We start from the raw sequence: 20501 nt of genomic DNA on the forward strand, positions 1-20501 counted from the left end.
GCTGTGACGTAGCTAAGGCATTTTATAAGTTTTGGCAACTATAGAGATATACATTTCGAAACAATTTTGCAAGGGCACGAGGCCTAGCCAAATCTGTGCTTGTAGACCTCTGTGGCTTGTGACCTTCTCCACAAATTAAAATAGTTGGATTTTGCCGAAATATGTTTGAATTGTTACCTTGTTTCGTTTTGTTGCTGTGTGTACATCTGGCTTCACTTTATAACAGGACAGACCGACTGTCAACAACGTCTGACCGTGGCCGTGACGTGTCATAGACTAGGGTTAGAGTAGCTTCCCTTTGACAAAGGGCAGTTACTCTAGCGGACAGACCGATAGATTGCCGCGAAAGGCAATTAAAAACAACTGAGCCAAGGCTCGCTTAATACAATGTTTATTTCTAATGCAGGATATTTACCATCCCCAAACACACTCGCGTGATAACCTCTATATATCAACAATCTTCCAAATGAATTTAGCTTCCAAATAATATACATTTAATTTGAACAATGCATTGTAGTGGAAGCCAACATTGTCAGGGTTTTCTCGTGCAATGGAGCGTGTGCATGTACTCTGGGTCTCGGAGACAGGGAATGACATAGCGCATCACCTAATGAGTCGATTCGATAGGAAACAAAATGTAAGATAAGACAATGCAGTTAGGTTGTTCATAATCAGTGCTATCGTATATGTCTTATGTGACACCCTTCCTTTGCTCTGTTCGTCTCCATAATCAAGTTCACATAATACAAGAAGCTACGTTTGAGATGCGACATTACCCAGTGAATACACAGTAATATGTCCATGATGATAATGGGTGTTAAAATTCATTCATTGGATTGTCAATTGTTGAAAAGAAAGTAACACATATTACAAGGTAATATGAATCATGCATATGTTTCGAGAGGACGTAAGTCCGGTACACAGGAACTGCATGACATAGTATATTTTTAATTCCTAGCTGTGTCGTCGACGTCGTCGTTGTCGACTTCGTCGGTGTATTCCAGAAAGCCTGTAGTTCCCTGGGATAGGTTCATCCTCATCTTCAGTTTGAGAGACTCTATCACTTAGTTTGACACTGCCGTCGAGCTACTTCACAAAGATGATTCTATGTCGAGCCCAGGTGCCAGCTATTCTTTTATCTGCTGCCAGTTTCCGAGTCTCAGTTGCTAGTGGGATCGTCGTTGATGAAGATTCTCGGTGTTTTGTTCTTTAATATCGAAAAGTTCCTCATGACACTCCTCTTACTCCTGTAAGAAAGGAACTTCACCAGAATTGGTCGGGGTTTATCACTTTCCTTTAGTTTATCGAATATTGACTTTAGTTTGACGTCTAAGTTTGTATTGATTTGCGGGATAAGCATAGTCGTCAGAGTCTGGCCAAATTTCTCCTGAAGTTCAGGCGAATTAAAGGCCTCGATTATCTGTGGTGTTATCTCGTTGGCCATGGCTGACGTGTCAAAGCCACTTACACTAGCCAAAAACACAGAACTGTCTTCTATTTAAGGACGTTGATACTCCTGACTGGAGAATTGGGCGAACTGCAGCGACGTTTTGACAAATTTGCCGAGTCAGACATTTAGCCTTAATTACAATTACGAGCAATATGTTTCGTGTCCGCATGGCAAACAAAATAATTCCTGATACACACTTGAGGATAGAATTGTGTATATTAATATAGATATAGACGCAGTGAAGCAATAATACTCACTCGAGTTACATACGAGTTCAGTTCAGTTCAGTCCCTCACTGTTCAAAATGGCGTCATTGGTGATGGTACGCATAGGTTTTTCTCAATCCAGTGATATGTTCAATATTTCAATCCATCCATCGAAATTTTGTCACTAGACCCAATAGTTAGTCCACATAAATTATCCCGACAATGCTTATTTCATTCCCCACTCAGGATTTATTTGACATTTTGAACGGGAGCCCATCACCAACACGTCCACTCAGTTTTCCCATCATGCAACTGTCAATGACATTTGGTAACGTTTTTCAAAATGAATAATCATTTCTCACCTGAATATCTTTGTAGGCTTATTCCTAGTAAGTTTCAGAAAGCACACATTATAACATAAGGGATAAAGCTAATCTTTAACAAAACAAAACAAAAGCAAATGCAAATTCATTTATACCAGCTACAACACAACTTTGGAATATGCTTCAAGAAAACCTAACGGTTGCAGAGACCGTAACACAATTTAAGAAGTTGCTACATGGAAGGGGAGATAATTGTGTACACTGGGCTTTAAATTATGGAAATAGGTTATGTCAAATTATTCACAGTCGCCTAATGTTTGGCTGCTGCGATTTTAACGCAGATCAGTTTAATAGACATATTTTGGACACTAAAATTTGTTCCCGTTGATATCGTAGCGAAGATTCTTTACATTTCTTTTTGTGTGTACAATGACTATTTTCTTCGAAATGAAATGTATTTTTACAACATGTATACTCTTTACAAACAGTGCTAGACGAAAATTCGTATTTGAGTAAGGAAGATCAAATCGAAATATTAGATTCTATACAAAACTTTGTATTAAGAAATGGCAGGTTCTCATTTAAGTAAATGAATTGATAAACATATGCTGCAAATATTTTTATTATATCATCATAGAGCAAAATAATATTCAAAATTTATAAAATACACAAAGGTATCTATGCAGTCAATCGTCGGACTTCTCACATGAATGAGAGTAACTCACTTAGATTGTAAAAGCATGCCGCCAGACATAGTTGTACAAGTCGGCTATAATATCAGTCTGAAATGCTGCCGGCTCAACTAAACGCCAGCCTTTGTTTTTTGTTTGTTTGTTTTTTATTACCATAATTCGCTAAACGGTAGACACAAGTTACATGTAGGTAACCTATGAGAATATTGTATCAACCAGGAACAACACATGGAGTAACAAAGGAACTAATGGTGACAATAAATAAAATAATGTCTTCAAAACTTAACCAATCAGAGATTGCTATGCGTCCTCCACTATATAAGTAGGTGCAGTTTGACTGTGAGAAAGAAAGCCCTAAATTGGTCAAAAAGGGATAAATTAGCCTTCCGTGTTTCTAAACCACTTTCTAAATGGCATTGTGTATTCATAGCTTTCGGCCATGGGAGCCGTGCCAATTTACACTTTTCAGGGGGGTACTCAAAGTACGTTATCTAGACTACCAGTTGTCGGACTTTCATTTTGTGGAAGCCTCGGTGGCTGACTGGGTTAGATCACTGACTTTGTGTACTGGCGATTAGGCGCCTCACCCTGACAGGTGTGGGTTCGAATCCCGGACGGGACTCAACCCAAAAAAGTACTAGAATCTGTACTTCACTAAGAAAGTGTTATCCCAAATATAACAGTAGTTAAATTATAGTTCTGTTAAAAACTTTATTGATCACAATATTGCAGTTATATTTCTGTCGGATGTACACAGCGTACACTATCTAGCATTGATAATAAAAGACCAGTTTCAAAAAAGGTTCATCAGGTTGTTCAATCAAGGCTTGTTTTGAAAAGTTGTTGATACTGACAGACAGCCACCTTCGTGCATCAGCATAGGCATGCATTTCACATTGAGAAGAGGAAACACGGAAAACCTGTCAATTGTTTTATATGTCATTCGAAAAAAATGCCAAAACCTATAACAACAACATAGACAGAATGTACAGAAGTCATGTTTGTTAGAGAAAAGTTACAAAAAGTAGGAAACTTTTGAAAAGTACGATTGCTGTCAGAGTGTCAGAATGAATGACTCAACTTGACCCAGATGTAAGACAGCCAAAACCAGGAATGACATGAGAACCGGCGTTACAGTTTAATTCGGACAACAAGTTTAATGAACATCGTCTGTCATTTGAGACAAATGTGACGCATGGGAAACATGTGGGATTTTAGGAGGACTTGTCATACACGCTTGTGCAGTTGAGACAGCCTAATAGATGACAGGAGTTTGTTGAATTTTGTATGTGATTCATAATGGTCGAATAGCTGTTGATAGACAAACACTGTATCTTGAGCATTGGTGCCAAGCTGTCCACTATTTAGTTCAATATCGGACATAGGATCAGCTCGCTGTGGTAAGTATCCTTTTCCTTGTATTTTTAATTAGTTTTGATTTTATTTCGAAACCTCTCCGAGTTCAGCAAAGTGCATCGATTTCGAGAGCAGATGTTGGTAATCATGTCGCTAAGGTTACGATGTTATACTTAACCCACTTCATAGTAGACAGTTCGAATTCTGAACCGTCTGATTTTCGTGCTGAAATTATAAATTTAAAAAGAAGAATGTTCCGCCTTTCCTGTGTCATTTCAATCTCATTAAAATCAGATCTTAGTTATCGTTATGGCTGAACAAAGATCTGAGGACATCCTATTACAGGTCACGTCAGAACGACCTTCATCCGACCGATCAAAGCGTCGCTTACCAGATCACTTCTCGTTATTTGTGTCAGTGGTCGGTCAAAGTTCGCGAAATGTCGTTCTGACGTGAGTGGTAAAGGGATGTCCTCAGATCTTTGTTTAGCGGCAGCGAGAACTTAGATATGAATTTAATGAGATTGTGTGTCATTTAGCCCTGGTGGTGCCTGGACGTCAGTCAGCCTGCAAAAACGTAGGCATTGTATAAAGAAGTGTCACAAAGTTCTTATTTATTCACACAACGTTACAAAATTCCACGAAATAATAGATATTTATATTGTCTTTCGGAATATCTAAAAGTTGTTGCAAAATGAGTTTGTTTTCATTGTGATGAAGTCGTCAACAATGGCAAACCTGTCTGTAAGTCCGGTATTTTGATTCGACTGGACGAAAAGTTCGTCAAACAGCAAGTCCTCTAACACAGACGCAAACCCCGGACTTCGTGGTGGTGATCTTTGCGCATCTGGCAACACTCGCAATTTGAATCTTGGAGCTTCAATCTGGCCATATGCAGTTTGGACAACAAAGACATTAAATGTGTTCAGAGGTTGAATTACACGAATAACTCTTCATGTCAGTCAGATCTCCGTCCGCTGTAACGAGGTCATTTACTTTGACAGGTTGAACCTGTTGAACCTTGGTTGAAACTTGTCATCTTCTTATTAAATGCTGGATAGTATACGTTACAGAAATCGGAAGAAATCTAACTGCAATAATGAGATTTGTTTTGTTAACAGAACTATATTTTTCGTAACTGAGTAATGCAGTTGGAGTGAGTTGACAGTGTTTTTTTCACACGCGGATTGATACAAAACAGAATAGCTCTTCCCCCGTGTGGCATCGGAGTAGAATGTGTCCACAGCACCCCATTGCTGGTCGTAAAAAGGCGACCAAATTGGGCAGCCCGTTTACCGTGGGTTGTGCCCCTGTGTTGGTGGAGGACGAATCTTGGTTGTTGAGGGCACTGAAGCCAGGAACAGTGTTCCTCGACATATATCAAACTATTTTTGATCAGGATATTTTATAACCTTGATTATGTGAATTTCGATTTTGCCTAGAGTCCTGTGCCAGAAGGCAGTGGCTCATTGGCCAATCTGGTTGTACGGACCGCTGAATTCTATAGGAAAATGCCATGGGCCGAACCAGCCTGACATTTATCTTTTATTAACGACAGCTATTCACGTTTTTATTTCTGGAGTATAACACCCCTGCAGCCCTGGTGTTGCAGTCTGGCTTCCACTGCAGCGTCGTCCTTGTTGACATAGCGGCTGGGGAGCACGGATGTCGAAACCTTTTCTTACAACATGGCTCTTCCCATTCCATCTGGTTCATCGAAAAATATACAAAGACATGTTTCTAGCATCTGATGAAGGCTCTCCTGACATTGTTGACTCGTGGCCAAGGTTCATTGTGATCTCATCTCCTGATGACAATCACTTGACACTGAACCCATTTGCTTTCTCCTTGGGCATTCAAGGCGTCTGTGGAGAGGTCAAGAACGTTATACGCTCCGTAGCGGTTCACGGAGACAACAATCTGCTAATCTCTTATAATGGAAAGCGGTTTGTGAATACACCAGTTGTAGTTTCAGTGCACAAGACACTGAACTCCTGTCGAGGCATAGTTAGAGACTGAGCTCGTTGTCTTTCCGATATGAGTGAGGAGGAAATTGCAGCTGAGCTAAAAAATCAAAGGATAATTGCTGTGAAGCGATTTACCAAAAAGAAAGAAGATGGTAGTACTACGAAATGACATACTTATCTGTTCACATTTGCACTTTCATCTGTTCCCAAGAATATAAAAGCTGGATGCTTTAACATTGGAGTGGAGGTATACGTACCAAATCCACTCAAATGCTTCAAATGCCAACAGTTTGTCGTAACAACATGGCGTGTTCCCGTTGCGGTGGAGCTCACGAGGACTCTGAGTGCTAACTGCAACGGAGAACACTTGGCCTCAATCAAGTCCTGCCAAAGATATGAACGTGAAACAAAATTGAAAAACAAACAACATCTCTTTCTTTGAAGCTAAAAAGTTGGCACCTGCTTAAAATTATCCAACTGTTCTGACTCAGCTGCAATTTCCCCTCGACCTGCAGCTTCCCTTGCGGCCCCTGTCAGATCTTCTATGATCTCGACTTCATGCCAAACTTCACCGTCTTGGGTGGATAAACAGCTCATCATTGATGAACAAACACAGATCTCTCCAGCCTCGTTAACTTTAGTTACAGCAGCCTCTCAGACGGACGTTTTAACATCACAGCCGACATCAGACCCAACCCTAAGACCCAACATCTGATCATGATCCATCATCTGAGCCATCATCTGAGCCAGAATCTGTCAAAGAATTAATACACGGCAAAGCCAACCTTTAAAAACAAACAAACAAAGAAGCAATTGAAAAAAAGGCCAGGGCCCTCCAGCATTTCGAGGTGCCTACCACTCAGTCGTCCCCTGTAAAGGTTCACAATCAGTTTGAACTTTTGGAGATGGAGGTCAGTCCTTCACCCCCATCCCGGTCCTTTTCTCCAATTGAGCCACCATGAACAGCTCACATACACTTATTCAGTGGAATTGTAGAGGACTAAAGAATAATTTTAATGACTTACAGTTGTTGATACAAGATTTTAAATTTTGTTTACAGGAAACCTATTTTAAAGATACCGATCAACTTGATATATGACAATATAATTCGTATAATTTCTTTTCTCCTCCAGGGCCTAAAGCCACTGGAGGGTCTTCAATCTTGGTGAAGCAGGGTGTCATCCACAGCCCTGTTTCGCTCAATACCCGACTACGGCTGTTACCGTCCGTTAGACATTGCACATTGTTATAACCTTGTCCTCTCTTTGTTCCTCCGTCTTCTTCTCTACATCAGGTTGATCTCAAGGCACTTTATTGACGGATACTTCGGATATTGCAAATAAACTTGGTGAAACTTTGGCTAAACATTCTTCCACATCTAACAATGTACCCTAATTTCACAAGTATCAAAAACAGCAAGAAAAGAAAACTATTAATTTTAAATCTGATGATGGGGAAGATTATAATGAAATATTTTCAATCCATGAGCTTCATACTGCCCTTGGGCAAGCTCATGATACTGCTACAGGAGCTGATAACATACATTATCAACCCCTGAAGCACTTACCAGAAACATGTTTAGAAACCCTTCTATTAATATTTGACGATATTTGGACATCTGGAAACTTTCCGTCTTCATGGCATGATGCAATAGTTGTTCCTATACCCAAACCTGGACGGGATCATACTGATCGCTCAAATTATCCCTTTTACGAAAATCTCTACCCCCCCAAAATCATCTCTTATCCCACCACTTAGAATAAAAATACAATCGGATATTTCTGCTGCTAAATACATCTTGAAAATATAGCCCCCACTCAGCTTTTGTCTTCTCCACCATGGCAGTTTGTGAAGCCAGAGGTGGACCTAACCTTAAATAAACTAAACAAATCGGAAACAAAACACATGATTTATCAACAACAATATAATGAATTAAGAAACTCCTATGATACTTACAAATCAATCTTTACAGATGGATCAAAGGATGGTGACGCTGTTGCCAGCGTCACTGTCACTGGATCAAGGACTATCTCATCCAGATTACCTGATAATTGTTCTATTTTTACAGCTGAAGCCAATGTCATTCTAGTAGCTCTTACAATATCAGAAGTTTATCATATTTATCATATAGTTTTTCTTATTCTCTTTCGTGCCTGCAGGCTATTCATAACATGTCATATCAACATCCACTTATTATTGAATTGTATAATGCTCTTGCTACTGGCCAATATGACACCGTTTCTTGTTGGTTACCCGGCCATGTTGGAATCATTGGTAATACCATGGCTGATGCTGCTTCAAAAGTTCAAAAGCAGCACTCAACAAATCTGTGACACCACTTCTCATCCCATACAGTGATTATAAACCCTTGATTAGATCTCACATCCGTCATCTAATGCAAAGGTAGTGGGACACTCAAGAAGGTATCAATAAAATACATGATATTAAACCAAATATCGGTTATACCTACTTGGGTTGTCAGTCCAGATTTAATGAGGTCATCATGCGACGATGTCGTATTGGCCATTCAAGATTTCTAATGAATATATATTGAAAGGTGAGGATCCTTCATTCTGTATCCCTTGTGATGAAGAATCACAGTCAAGCAAGTCCTGCTTGACTGTATTGATTTTTCTGTCACAAGGTATAAATATTTCAGTGCAACATCAATAATATTAATGGATCTTTTTAATAACGTTTCGTCTCATATAATAATTAGCTTATTAAAAGAAATTGAACTGTTAGAGAAACTTTGAATCTGTGTAAATAGTTACCATTTTACTGTATTAGTAGTGTTTAACTTGTATCTGAGATTGTTGGTGTCTATATCCTCAAAGGTGGTTGAAATACTGTAAAATTAATGTCCACCCGAGAGGGTATGTAGGACCACATCATTTGAAGTAAGTTTATTCCTACTACCGTTTTAGTCGTAGTATACTTGTTTGCTTTAGTTTTGGCTAAACTTGATGATAATCGCCAGCAGCTAAGGGGTGGCGTAAATCCTGTTGGGGTACTGTAAGCCCCCACGGCATAAAATAACTAATGATGAGACTTGTATTAAAAGAACTCGGTAAATTGTATTACCATAATACATCTACAAGTTGTACGTCAATCATTAATGTTGCATCATTTCGAGCTGATATTGGCATGGTGAATCTAATATGGTGTTTTGGTTATTGTACCGTTTTTTAAAGTTAACAACATGTTCCAGTCTGATACTATTTATGTATAAATCTATAATGAAAGGTACGATTATTTGATATTATTATAGGCATAACTGAAATGAAATGCTTAGTGATTTATTTTCTGCTTATCATGAATAGTTATGTTATAAGAAAGCAAGACATTTATGACTGTCATCTGTAATAATATGATTTATGGTTATTAGATATGTTTATATGATGAATTGAATTGAAATGTTTATTGATTGACTCACTGCATCTGAACAAATCTTGGAACGCTAGCAACTCTGATGTCATCATTTATCCTCAATCCATCAATTCTATTTTAAGGAAATATTACCCTGAGACAACCCGTTCTCACTATATACACGGTATTAACACAAGCGATCCGCTCGTTTAACGATCCATTTTCATATTTGTATGAAACTAAAGATGTTTAAATCAAATAAGAAAGGAATAATATGTTCGATTGTAGTGCCACAAGAGTAGGGTGGCTAATTTGAAATGTATCTATCAGTTTTATGTGAATTTAAATCGCTTCAACCTAATCTGAGTCGAGAATTTATAACATAGCCGAATCTATTTCCGAAATCCAAATTGATGTGTTTTGTAAAGCCGTTGTATAGTCAATAAAACAACTACAAATATTTGCTCAAACAATGTTCATGAATTACAGAGGGTTTTCAGTGTAAAGTTTTACTTTTTGTAAATACAGTTATAGTCCTCTTATCTATTTGACGACGATGTACACTCAAACGCGCATCGTTTAAGTACACAATTATCGTATTCAATATATTATCTGCTATTGTCTAGCTCGGTATATATAGGAAACTCACTAGTCAATAGCAACATCGCCTTCGTGATACATTACCGTAGTCACCAAAATAATAAGTACTGAAACTTAATTATTTTCTCACTAAAAACTGAGCTATATCTTTCGTGTACCTTCGTATCTTTATTCGGATCAATCAACCTGCTATGTTACCTACCGTAATTGTCGAAATTATTACGTCGCCTAAGTGGTAAATTACCACAGTCACCAAAATAATCACAACTGAAATTTAGTATTCTCGCTAAAACTAGAGCTTAATCTTCTAAACTACAACTGGTGTTTACATGTATTTATCAAACATAACATGTACCTGCAATCCATTCTCAGCGTAGCATCATAGTAGACATTGTGCAAGTATGGAGACTATTGCCATGAGCCGCCACGCATTGACGGCGTGATAGTCCCATAAAACTCCTAATTAGTGCCATAAAGCAATAAAATAGGTTTCACAGAATACAGCGGATAACCGCGGATTATTTGATAATTATTTGCAAATTATTCGCACATTATTTGCGAATTATTTACAACTTATCCGCGGATTATTCTACAGAACACGATAACAAACGTTTGCTTTGTAGATTACCATGTACCTTCGTATCTTTACTCTGAACAGATACCCCAATTTGGCCATTGCTCTGTTATCCCAGTTTTAAGCACAAGACCTACAGATGGGGGTCCAAACAAAATTGCAGCAGGTCAAACCTTTCGTGCTACATTTCACAGTTTTTTAGGTACAATCGAGCATTCTCTTTCTACGAAGATTTCAAAGAGTGTAAATTGACTCTTGCTCAGCAAATCTATCCAAAAGTGGAGGACTACAACTTTGAAGCATCAGTTGCAAAAAAGGTTTTTGATGCATTTCCCTATTTGGACTTCTACCATACGTTTCCGTATTTTTTCCTGTGTGAAAATTGATTTGCCTTTGTATGTGTTTGTGAAGGTCGGACATGATTCACTCACCTTATTGCGAACGCCTGGTATCATCACTATTTTGTTGTGATTCATAAACACATGCTTATCCTATGGTTGGAATCGTACACTGGACTCTGCGTATGGTAGAGATTACTAGTATGGCAATATTTTTGTTGCTTTCATCTAATTATCATATTGATAGTTGCCTATTAGCTTTAGAAAAATTTCAATGATTTATGTTATGTATATTGTAATCTACTTCCTTTTTTCAGAAGAACACGTTTTCTGGCTCTTGTTTAATGTTTACTCATCTTTATACTTTGTCGAGGTTGATTCGTTTTCCTATTCTGTCAAGGAAAGAATTCGCCTTTGGCTAAGACCACAAAACAACAGTTATAATTCTGGGCTCGCCCTCGTCATTTTGAACACCCGCATCGGGCTATTGTATTTCAGGATATTTAACCGAGGGCAAGTAACACTAACCTGGTCCCCTAAAGTGGAAGTGCAAACTGCGCAGTGCAGGGTGCAGGTTGTGTGTTTTGAGGAGAGTGGGGTGAGCTTGTGAAGTGCGCTTTGGACATCATTCTCCTGAATGTGTATGGATCGCTTGGAAAAGAGTATCCTAGTACCAGAGACAACACCGTTGTCCCCCAGAATACGAAGATTGCACCAGTTGGGTCAGTAATTGGGACTCATGCAAACGACTATCTGGATGTCATCATATTCGTCAGTTTGAGTCACCAGCATAGCAATCATATCACACTTCACTCACAAAGCAATGAAGTCGGGTTAATCTAATCGTCTTCTTGGACGGCAGACATTCAAACTTGGTCCATACAAGATTATGTTCTGAATAAAGTTGTTGGATGAGGATCATAATCGTCTGAATGTGTTTTCATCTCATTTCAACTAGTTCAACAATTCAGTACTTACATTCGACTGAGTACATGCATAGCTAAGATTCATGTCCGCGCCTGCAAGGAAGTCGTAAATAAACATTTTCGAGGGAATTATTGATGTAAAGTTTATCGATCATGAAGGCCGCTTTCTTTCCGTCACGTCAGCTTAGGCATCACGAAATCTCTCCCAGAAGATGCATTAGGTGTGGGATGTATAAACTCCAGGTTTGAATACATGAATGAGTGTAAAGATATTTACTAATGTTTTCTAATCAATGCCAACATTTATCCAAAATGTGTTATTAATTGTTGTCATGTTTAAATATATACATCTTTTAATGGGGCATGGCAACAATTATCTGCAAGATAATTCATCAGAATAATGCACCGATGCACTGAGTAATAACTACTCACACGAATGGCGGTTTCACCAAACCGAGCCCGTTTTTGCTTGTATAAATTTCAACGCGCACATATAGCCAGCAAAACGGGTGGCTTGAATCGGACACGGGTTCGTTGAGTGCGGGGTCTCAGCAGCCATTTGCTTCGAAGTGTTTGATGTGACGCGACAGCGTAAACCTAAAACAGTAAGCCACACAAAACAAGGGTTACGTGTGTCAATATTAACATTCTTCTATTGCAAGCAATGGGACACTACGTGTACAGATTGGAGTGTCAGACATGGTCAAAGGTTACACAGGTAAGAACTGTTGGACACCAGTTATGACGCATCAACTGTGTAGATCATGGCGAGGCATATATAAGGCCAAAAACTAAATCGGCTAGTCCTGTTTTTACTAACACATCGAGCGTGGTTAGTCACGAATCGTTAAAAGAATTTGAAACGTGTCAAATACATGCATCACTCAGACTTGCAACTGTTCGACATGTGTGTATACTATGCAATACTGCACGACAGTAAGTGCATATAAGCTCGTTAAAGGAAGCTGTTTTTCTCTCTGTACTCTCAACGCAGCCAGATACTTAAATCTTACACGGACCAGGCAGTGTAACGCACGTAAAACTCTAGAATAATACTTATCACGTGTTCAATGTTCATTGATTCAAAATAGAATCACATGACATTTGATCATTTCAGGATAAAATAGTTCATTTCATTCCTGCGAAGGTGATTTATTCATTTAAATGTATGCTGTGTACAGACGTGCTGTATAAATAGGATATGGTCCAATGGGGACAACCCCTGGTGTGTTGCGAAATAAAACGAAAGCTGGATTGTCCAAGGAAGTCAAGTCTTGGTGTGTTGCGTAGTCAAACGAAAGCTTGCTGTTTGCTGTATTATAATTAGGGTAAGGGAGGTTATCGACGGAGGCTATAATGTTGAACAGCCTCTTTCTTTTTTTCTTCGCCATTCTGGAAGTAGTAAATGTAAACAAGGACACGTCCTTGGAGTACAAAAAGAACCAAGTCATCCGCTGCGTCGGTCTTGAACAGCATGGCACCGGTGTAGCAGGCTCAAATCAAACCCTTAAACATTCACCCTGGAGTCATTTGAGCCAGTTCACACCTGGACAGGCTGAACTAGGCTGAGGTCAGTCCCCTCGGCTATGCCCAAAACACTCACTCAAGGCTCCGATAACTCTCCTTTGGGCTTAAATCAATCCTCTAAATTTTACCAGTATTCTACTTCTGTTCAGTCTTTGCATACAGTTCTGAAGCTTTTTGGATAGGCATTTAGAAGTTGGAGTACTCTGTAAGGATAAGAATTTATGGATGAATCTACATTTGCAAACAGTTCGTAGGTATGCATGAAATGATCCGTATATATGGCTTTTGAATTCACATGTGACATCAATTGCTCGTTACTGTTCCGAAAGGATGTATAATGTTACCATGGACAGAATCATTCTCTCAAATCAGAGGATATTATTATCGAACACTGTGTTCTGTACATAAAACCAACACACATTTGTACTGTTTACCCAGTACATGGTATCCTCTGTTCGAGCTTCTGCTGAAGGGTGTGCGCCTGTAAAGACCATATTCTGTAGATAAATAAAGAACATCTTCAACACCTATGAAATTTCAAAAGGAACCAACTAAAGAATGTGAATTTGTGAAGGAAAAATAACTCATTATCCCCGTGTTCAAATCTTACACAATGAGAAGTTGATATTTAGAAATATACATAAAATCGTCAAACGTTCGATCAGTTTTCAGGCATCAATGTCATGTTTTGCATTATCGATTAAAATGATTATTTCACTGCTGTTGAATACGTTCAGGTATTGATTATATCAGATTTTACAATTTGCTTTAAAATTCATGTTCCTACGAGGGTAAAGTGCTATGAGCCTAGGGCTCAGCCTGGGCCAAATCACTCCAGAGTGATCTCAGCCTGGGCTAAGTCACTCCAGAGTGATCTCAGCCTAGGCCAAGTCACTCCAGAGTGATCTCAGTCTTGGCCAAATCACTCCAGAGTGATCTCAGCTTGGGCCAAGTCACTCCAGAGTGATCTTAGCCTGGGCCAAGTCACTCCAGAGTGATCTCAGCCTAGGCCAAGTCACTCTGGAGTGATTTGAGCTGGGGATTGAGTTGGGCCTCCTCCACCGTCTCGGGGCAGACATTCAAGTGAACACGGGCTCAACCGTCTGGCAAAGAGTATGTGGAAATTCCATTTACTGTAGAAATAGTTTTAATGAATGCTTTTTAAAACCCCTCCAATTAATCTGCCCATTCCAGAGGGGGAGGTATCAGCTCAGATCCCTATTCCTTCCCTCCCAACTGCTGTCTGGCGCGAGTTACCCCCCCTTATGACTCACTGCAGGGATAATTATCTGACAGCCAATGTGCCGGATAGACTTTGGCAAAAGATATGGTAGCATGAGAATATCAACCTTAATTTATTGCTCAAGTCTGACAGGAATTAAATGATAACGCCAGCATGTCTGCAATCTTTGTTGACATCAATTAACTTGTCTGAAAAACCAATAGATCTGGCCGAAAGGATTAAGTCGATATCAGAGTGGAAGACGGTTTTTACGGTCTATGACAGCAAAAGCATCCAGACAAAGGACAAGTCATGATAAAGTACATGCACACTGTGCTGAACTATGACGAACAGTTCATGCTACAAGCCAGGAATCCACAGAATTCATGGGGTAGGATCAATGTTGAACTTTGGATGTTTTCCATGACATCCTAGCATCAACTATTGTGATAACACAAGGGAAGGGATTCAACACTGACTCTATTTGACCTGTGTAAATTCAAACACAACTGCGCAAAATGTGTGAATGGCTTTCACCCATCATCACAGTCAGAGGATGGTCCCCAACTGTCTGGACTCTACACACCAGACTGGAAACCAATCAGACCTGGAACAAATGGCAAGGAACTACCCCAATGACGAGGCAGCTCAGCATCTGGTTAAGATTTTTCCACGGATTTATACCTGGTTATCATGGTCCTGTCATTACAACATCAGCATAACGTCAGTGCCCCAGGAATATGACTATGGTGAAAGAAAAGATTCAGAAAGACATATATTTTGGTAGAATAGGTTGCCAAATTACAGAGTTTCTCCAACTGGTTTAGTGCCCAAATGTCTATCTGGTGAGTACAGAGCGATATACATCATTTGTCACCGAGGGTGAGAGTGTCAACAGTTATATTGATCAAAGAATTTGCTCAGTACAATACACTACATTTAACTTTGAAGCATCTATATTTCCGGATTTATATGGAGCTTTGGAATCTAGTACACAAGAGGAATGAATATATCTTCAGGTTTGGTAGTACTAATGCGTGATTTAGGCAAATTTCTTTCTCAGTTTACATACTGGCCTTATTTGAAATTGTCACTTATACCACGTTCTTTGATCAAACAATTAATGTAGTAATGCTGCTCAGACATTTTGGGTCATATTAGAATAACTGGCAACAATATTGTCAACAATAGAGAAGTCCCCTGATATTTTGTTACCCACAGGTTGGTAGCAGTAGGATGAGTCTTGGCAGCCACAAGTAGTAGAATTTATATCCTACGAGGGCTGGTCAAAAAGTTCTAAGCCAGACTAACTGTCATCTGTAGACTATCACAAAGTGAACTACATTGTTTGAGTTGTTCATTGCAAGTGTCTGTTGAGGACAAAGTAATAGAAGAGAAAAGTTTTTGACTTTAGAGAAAAGTACTCCCCAAGTAATTCATGATCAAGACCGCATGTCACAAGTGTTTGTGAATAGGTTCCCTAGGCCACTTTTCAACTTTTGGGCAGCTATGTTTAAGGCTGGGCGAACAAGCCTTGATGATGACCCTATGTCTGGACGTCCCTCAACTTCCACCAATGAAGACTGAATCCAGGAGATAGAAAAACTTATACATAATGAGGAAGACACAGGTCTAAGCCATGGATCCATTGGAACAATTATTCATGAACATTTACAGATGAATAGGATATCTTCACTTTGGGTGACCAAGTTTCTAAATTCTGATCTTGAGTAAAAAAGAATTGAACCAAGAACCAAAGAAATTCAAATCTTCCAGATCAGTGAAGAAAGTTATGGCCCCTGTATTCTGGGATGCAAAGGGTGTGATCCTTGTTGATTACTTAGAAAGTCAAACGACGATTGCTGGTGCCTACTATGCTGAACTGCTTTATCTCCTGATAGATTCTATCAAAGAAAGGCGGCTGCTGACTGCTGGAATTCTACTACGTCATGACAATGTCTCTACTCACACCTCTCGACTTGCAAAGGCAGCTGTGCGACAATATGGGTTCGAAGAGCTTGCTCACCCTCCACACTCGCCAGGCCTGATACCAAGTGATTTCAAGTTTCCTGAACTGAAAGAAGAGCTTCGTGGAAAGCGCTAGTACAACCGCAAAGCCAGAACGTCGTATATTACTTATTCACTTATATATTTTCATATGACTTAAGCCCAGATACAAAACATCCATTTTCATGGTGGTGCGTTTTCAATGCTGTTCAGTATATATACATATTAAACCACATTCGCGAAGTACCCACTTCCAGTAAAACATCCTCGGTAGATTTAACAATAAAATGAGGGAAAAGTAAATTAGAGGCCAATCTCTATAAGGTAAAGAGGTCAGTGAGCCATAAAAAACAATGTAGGTAGGGTATAGACTATTTCCAAATGAGACAGAAGACAAAAGGTTTATGTACATATTCTTCTTCATAATAAATGAATTATAGTGCGGACTGGCCATGTTGTGTCAACCATATATTATCCCAAAAACACAAAGATCTGAGAGCATGCAGATACCATAGCATTATGCACGTGATTGATGATGACGATATTAGAAATTATTGCACTCGGCAAATATGGCATCTTACTGAGTACAGTTTGACGATGATGATTCCGATATACATGAACCGCATCAGTCACTTTAGCGTTTGGAAAATAAACACTTCCAGTCAAAAGGCAGTTGTTGGTATAACAACCAAACAATAGGATAGATGTAAGGCTGATACTGATGTGTTGCTGATACCGATGTGTTGCTGATACTGACGTGTTGCTGAAACTGTTGTGTTGCTGATACTGACGTCTTGCTGATACTGGTGTGTTGCTGATACTGATGTGTTGCTGATACTAATGTCTCGCTGACACTCACGTCTTGCGTGATACTGATGTATTGATGACACTGATGTGTTGCTGATACTGACGTCTTGCTGGTACTGATGTGTTGCCGATACTGATGTGTTGCTGTCACTGACGTGTTTCTGATACTGATGTGTTGCTGATACTGACGTCTTGCTGGTACTGATGTGTTGCTGATGCTGATGTGTTGCTGATCCTGATGTGTTGCTGATACTGATGTGTTGCTGATCCTGGTGTGTTGCTGATCCTGATGTGTTGCTGATACTGATGTGTTGCTGAAACTGATGTGTTGCTGATACTGACGTCTTGCTGGTACTGATGTGTTGCCGATACTGATGTGTTGCTGTCACTGACGTGTTGCTGAAACTGATGTGTTGCTGATACTGACGTCTTGCTGTCACTGATGTGTTGGTGATATTAATGTCTCGCTGACACTTACGTCTTTCCTGATGATGATGTGTTGCTGTCACTGACGTGTTGCTGATACTGATGTGTTGCCTGATAATGATGTGGTGCTGGTTCTGATGTGTTGCTGATACTGATGTGTTGCTGAAACTGACGTCTTGCTGATACTGATGTGTTGCTTATCCTGACGTCTTGCTGATACTGATGTGTTGCTGATACTGATTTGTTGCTGATCCTGATGTGTTGCTGATGCTGATGTGTTGCGGATACTGATGTGTTGCTGATACTGACGTCTTGGTGATACTGATGTGTTGCTAATTCTGACGTCTTGGTGATACTGATGTGTTGCTGATACTGGTGTGTTGCTGATACTGACGTCTTGACTGTGACTTGTGTGTTGCTGAGACTGATGCATTGCTGTTGTTGATACTGACATCTTGACTGAGATTCATGTATTGCTGAGACTGATGTGTTGCTGATACTGGTATGTTGCTGAGACTGATGCATTGCTGTTGTTGATACTGACATCTTGACTGAGATTCATGTATTGCTGAGACTGATGTGTTGCTGATACTGGTATGTTGCTGATACTGACCTCTTGCCTGATACTGATGTGTTGCTGATACTGATGTGTTGCGGACACTGATGTGTTGCTGATACTGACGTCTTGGTGATACTGATGTGTTGCTAATACTGACGTCTGTGTGATACTGATGTGTTTCATGTGTTGCTGATACTGATGTCTTGTCTGATACTGATATGTTGCTGATACTTATGTCGTGTCTGAGATTAATGTGTTGCTGATACTGACGTCTTGACTGATACTGATGTGTTGGTGATACTGGCGTCTTGACTGATACTGATGTGTTGCTGATAATTATGTGTTGCTGATACTGACGTCTTGACTGATACTCATGTGTTACTGATAATGATGTGTTGCTGATACTGACGTCTTGGTGATACTGATATGTTGCTGATACTTGTTTTGTTGGGAAGAGGTGACTCTGGTTTAAGACTCAAACTAGTTGTAGATTTGTTGTAAGACAGCTTCGTAATAAAGCCGCCGATCTGAATGAGCAGCTCAGTGTTTCTGTTGGCGAACCCGCTGTCTGAAATTGATGATCATGCTGTGCACAAGAATGTGAGAAGAATGTGTGCGTTGGAAAGAGGGAATTAATGATGACACGTTTGATTAGGTCATTTCAGGATTTCTTTCAAACCTGTTTCTTCATGATACGTGTTTTGTTGAATTGTATAGGAAATTCGCTCACTGACATGATAATTGAAACCAAATACACAACCGTGCATCACTTTTTCTGCAGGGATCAAAGTGACTAGGTATTCTCTTTTGATGCAAATGGACACAATTGCCTACCATACTGTCAACATATATCACCACCTGAAAGAGGTTCATTCCTTTGCCACTGTCTAAAGGTGGGCAGTTGAGTTCAAGAAGGGATTAGTGAGGCTCGAAGATGATCCCCAGAACAGAGAGAATGAGTAAGTGAGTATGGTATTGCAACGCTTTTGCAATATTCCAGCAATATTACTGCAGGGTGCACAAGAAATGGGCTTCACACATTGTTCTCATGTGAGGAATCGAACACGGGTCTTCGGCTTGACGAACAAACGCTTAACTACTTGGCTACCCCACTGCCCAAGATCAAGACAAACTTCAACTTTTACCAGTAAGGAAAATGTTGATAGAATCCGTATGGTTGGATAGATGATTACAGTTTTGCGAGATTTATGACTACCTACAACCGAAAATACGTGTAGAATATTTTTTTATTGACAAATTGACAGGCTATACCCGTCTGACAGCTTCATCACCATGTCACCTTGCTGCTGTAAAGTGAAAGGCCACCACCTGGTTGTCCTAGTGGCTGCTTCGTCTGTGCGTCTTCTCTTCAGTGGCTTGTGGTTCACTCCCGGCATCCTGTACGTCGCCTTCAGGGACGCCTTCCAGCAAAGTGCGGCCGTGACGTCATGGATCACGTCACTTCAGTACTTCACGAGCTGCATAACAGGTGAGTATATTCTGCAGTTTACATTAGCATTGTATGAACGCTCAGAGTTTGACCGGTGAGGCTTCTGGGTTAGAAATAACAACCTTTGCTCGTGGAATGAATCGCTGACTTGGGTGATTGCATGTCAGTAAACTCTGAAGGCATCGATCGATGCTCATAATACCTGTATATATCATAATTTGTTTGTGCTGTCAAGACTCCATGATTGAATACTGAACATTTGATATTGCTTAAACAACAAACAATCAGACAACAGTGGTTGGCTGAAGTCATATGAAGATCTATAATTTCACAATATAATTTAAATATGATATGAGAACTTATGAAACAGGTATTTTGGATAAATGAAGTTTTAAAGACTGACGTCATATAACTGGAATATTGCTGAGTGTGGCGTTAAACAACAAACCAAACCAAACCACTATAACAATACCACTGATCTTTGTGGAACTTTTGTCCTCAAAAGCGTTTTACAAATAGTTACAATATTGAAAGTACAAGTGTACAGTAAAACGAATTTATCCTGAAGATCAGGTTTTGCCCATGTTTGGTCAGGATTAGGCCACTCACTTACATCATCAAAAAACAAACGGGTGACGCCAGACCCATACGACCCATTGGGAATGAATGTTCCAGATAGGTGCAAGAAATGTTAGAAGCCAAT

General features: G+C 39.7%; 2 protein-coding genes across 2 annotated transcripts in view; both read left to right on the forward strand.

Moving 5' to 3' along the window:
- LOC124124757 (adhesion G-protein coupled receptor D1-like) overlaps positions 1 to 19277 on the forward strand; it is a 65557-nt gene extending 46280 nt beyond the window's left edge. Inside the window, exon 21 of the mRNA XM_048390633.1 lies at positions 19130 to 19277. The gene's annotated coding sequence lies outside the window, so the exon portion shown is untranslated. The remainder of the gene's footprint in view (positions 1 to 19129) is intronic.
- LOC124124764 (monocarboxylate transporter 12-B-like) overlaps positions 1 to 20501 on the forward strand; it is a 31985-nt gene that overhangs the window by 835 nt on the left and 10649 nt on the right. The window contains exon 2 of the mRNA XM_046488036.2: positions 19614 to 19837. Coding sequence (XP_046343992.2) covers positions 19642 to 19837 — 196 coding nt within the window. The 5' untranslated portion in view covers positions 19614 to 19641. The remainder of the gene's footprint in view (positions 1 to 19613; positions 19838 to 20501) is intronic.

The sequence above is a fragment of the Haliotis rufescens genome, unplaced genomic scaffold (genome assembly GCF_023055435.1).
Source record: "Haliotis rufescens isolate VD_foot unplaced genomic scaffold, xgHalRufe1.0.p SCAF_9, whole genome shotgun sequence".
Classification (NCBI taxonomy): Eukaryota; Metazoa; Mollusca; class Gastropoda; order Lepetellida; family Haliotidae; genus Haliotis; species Haliotis rufescens.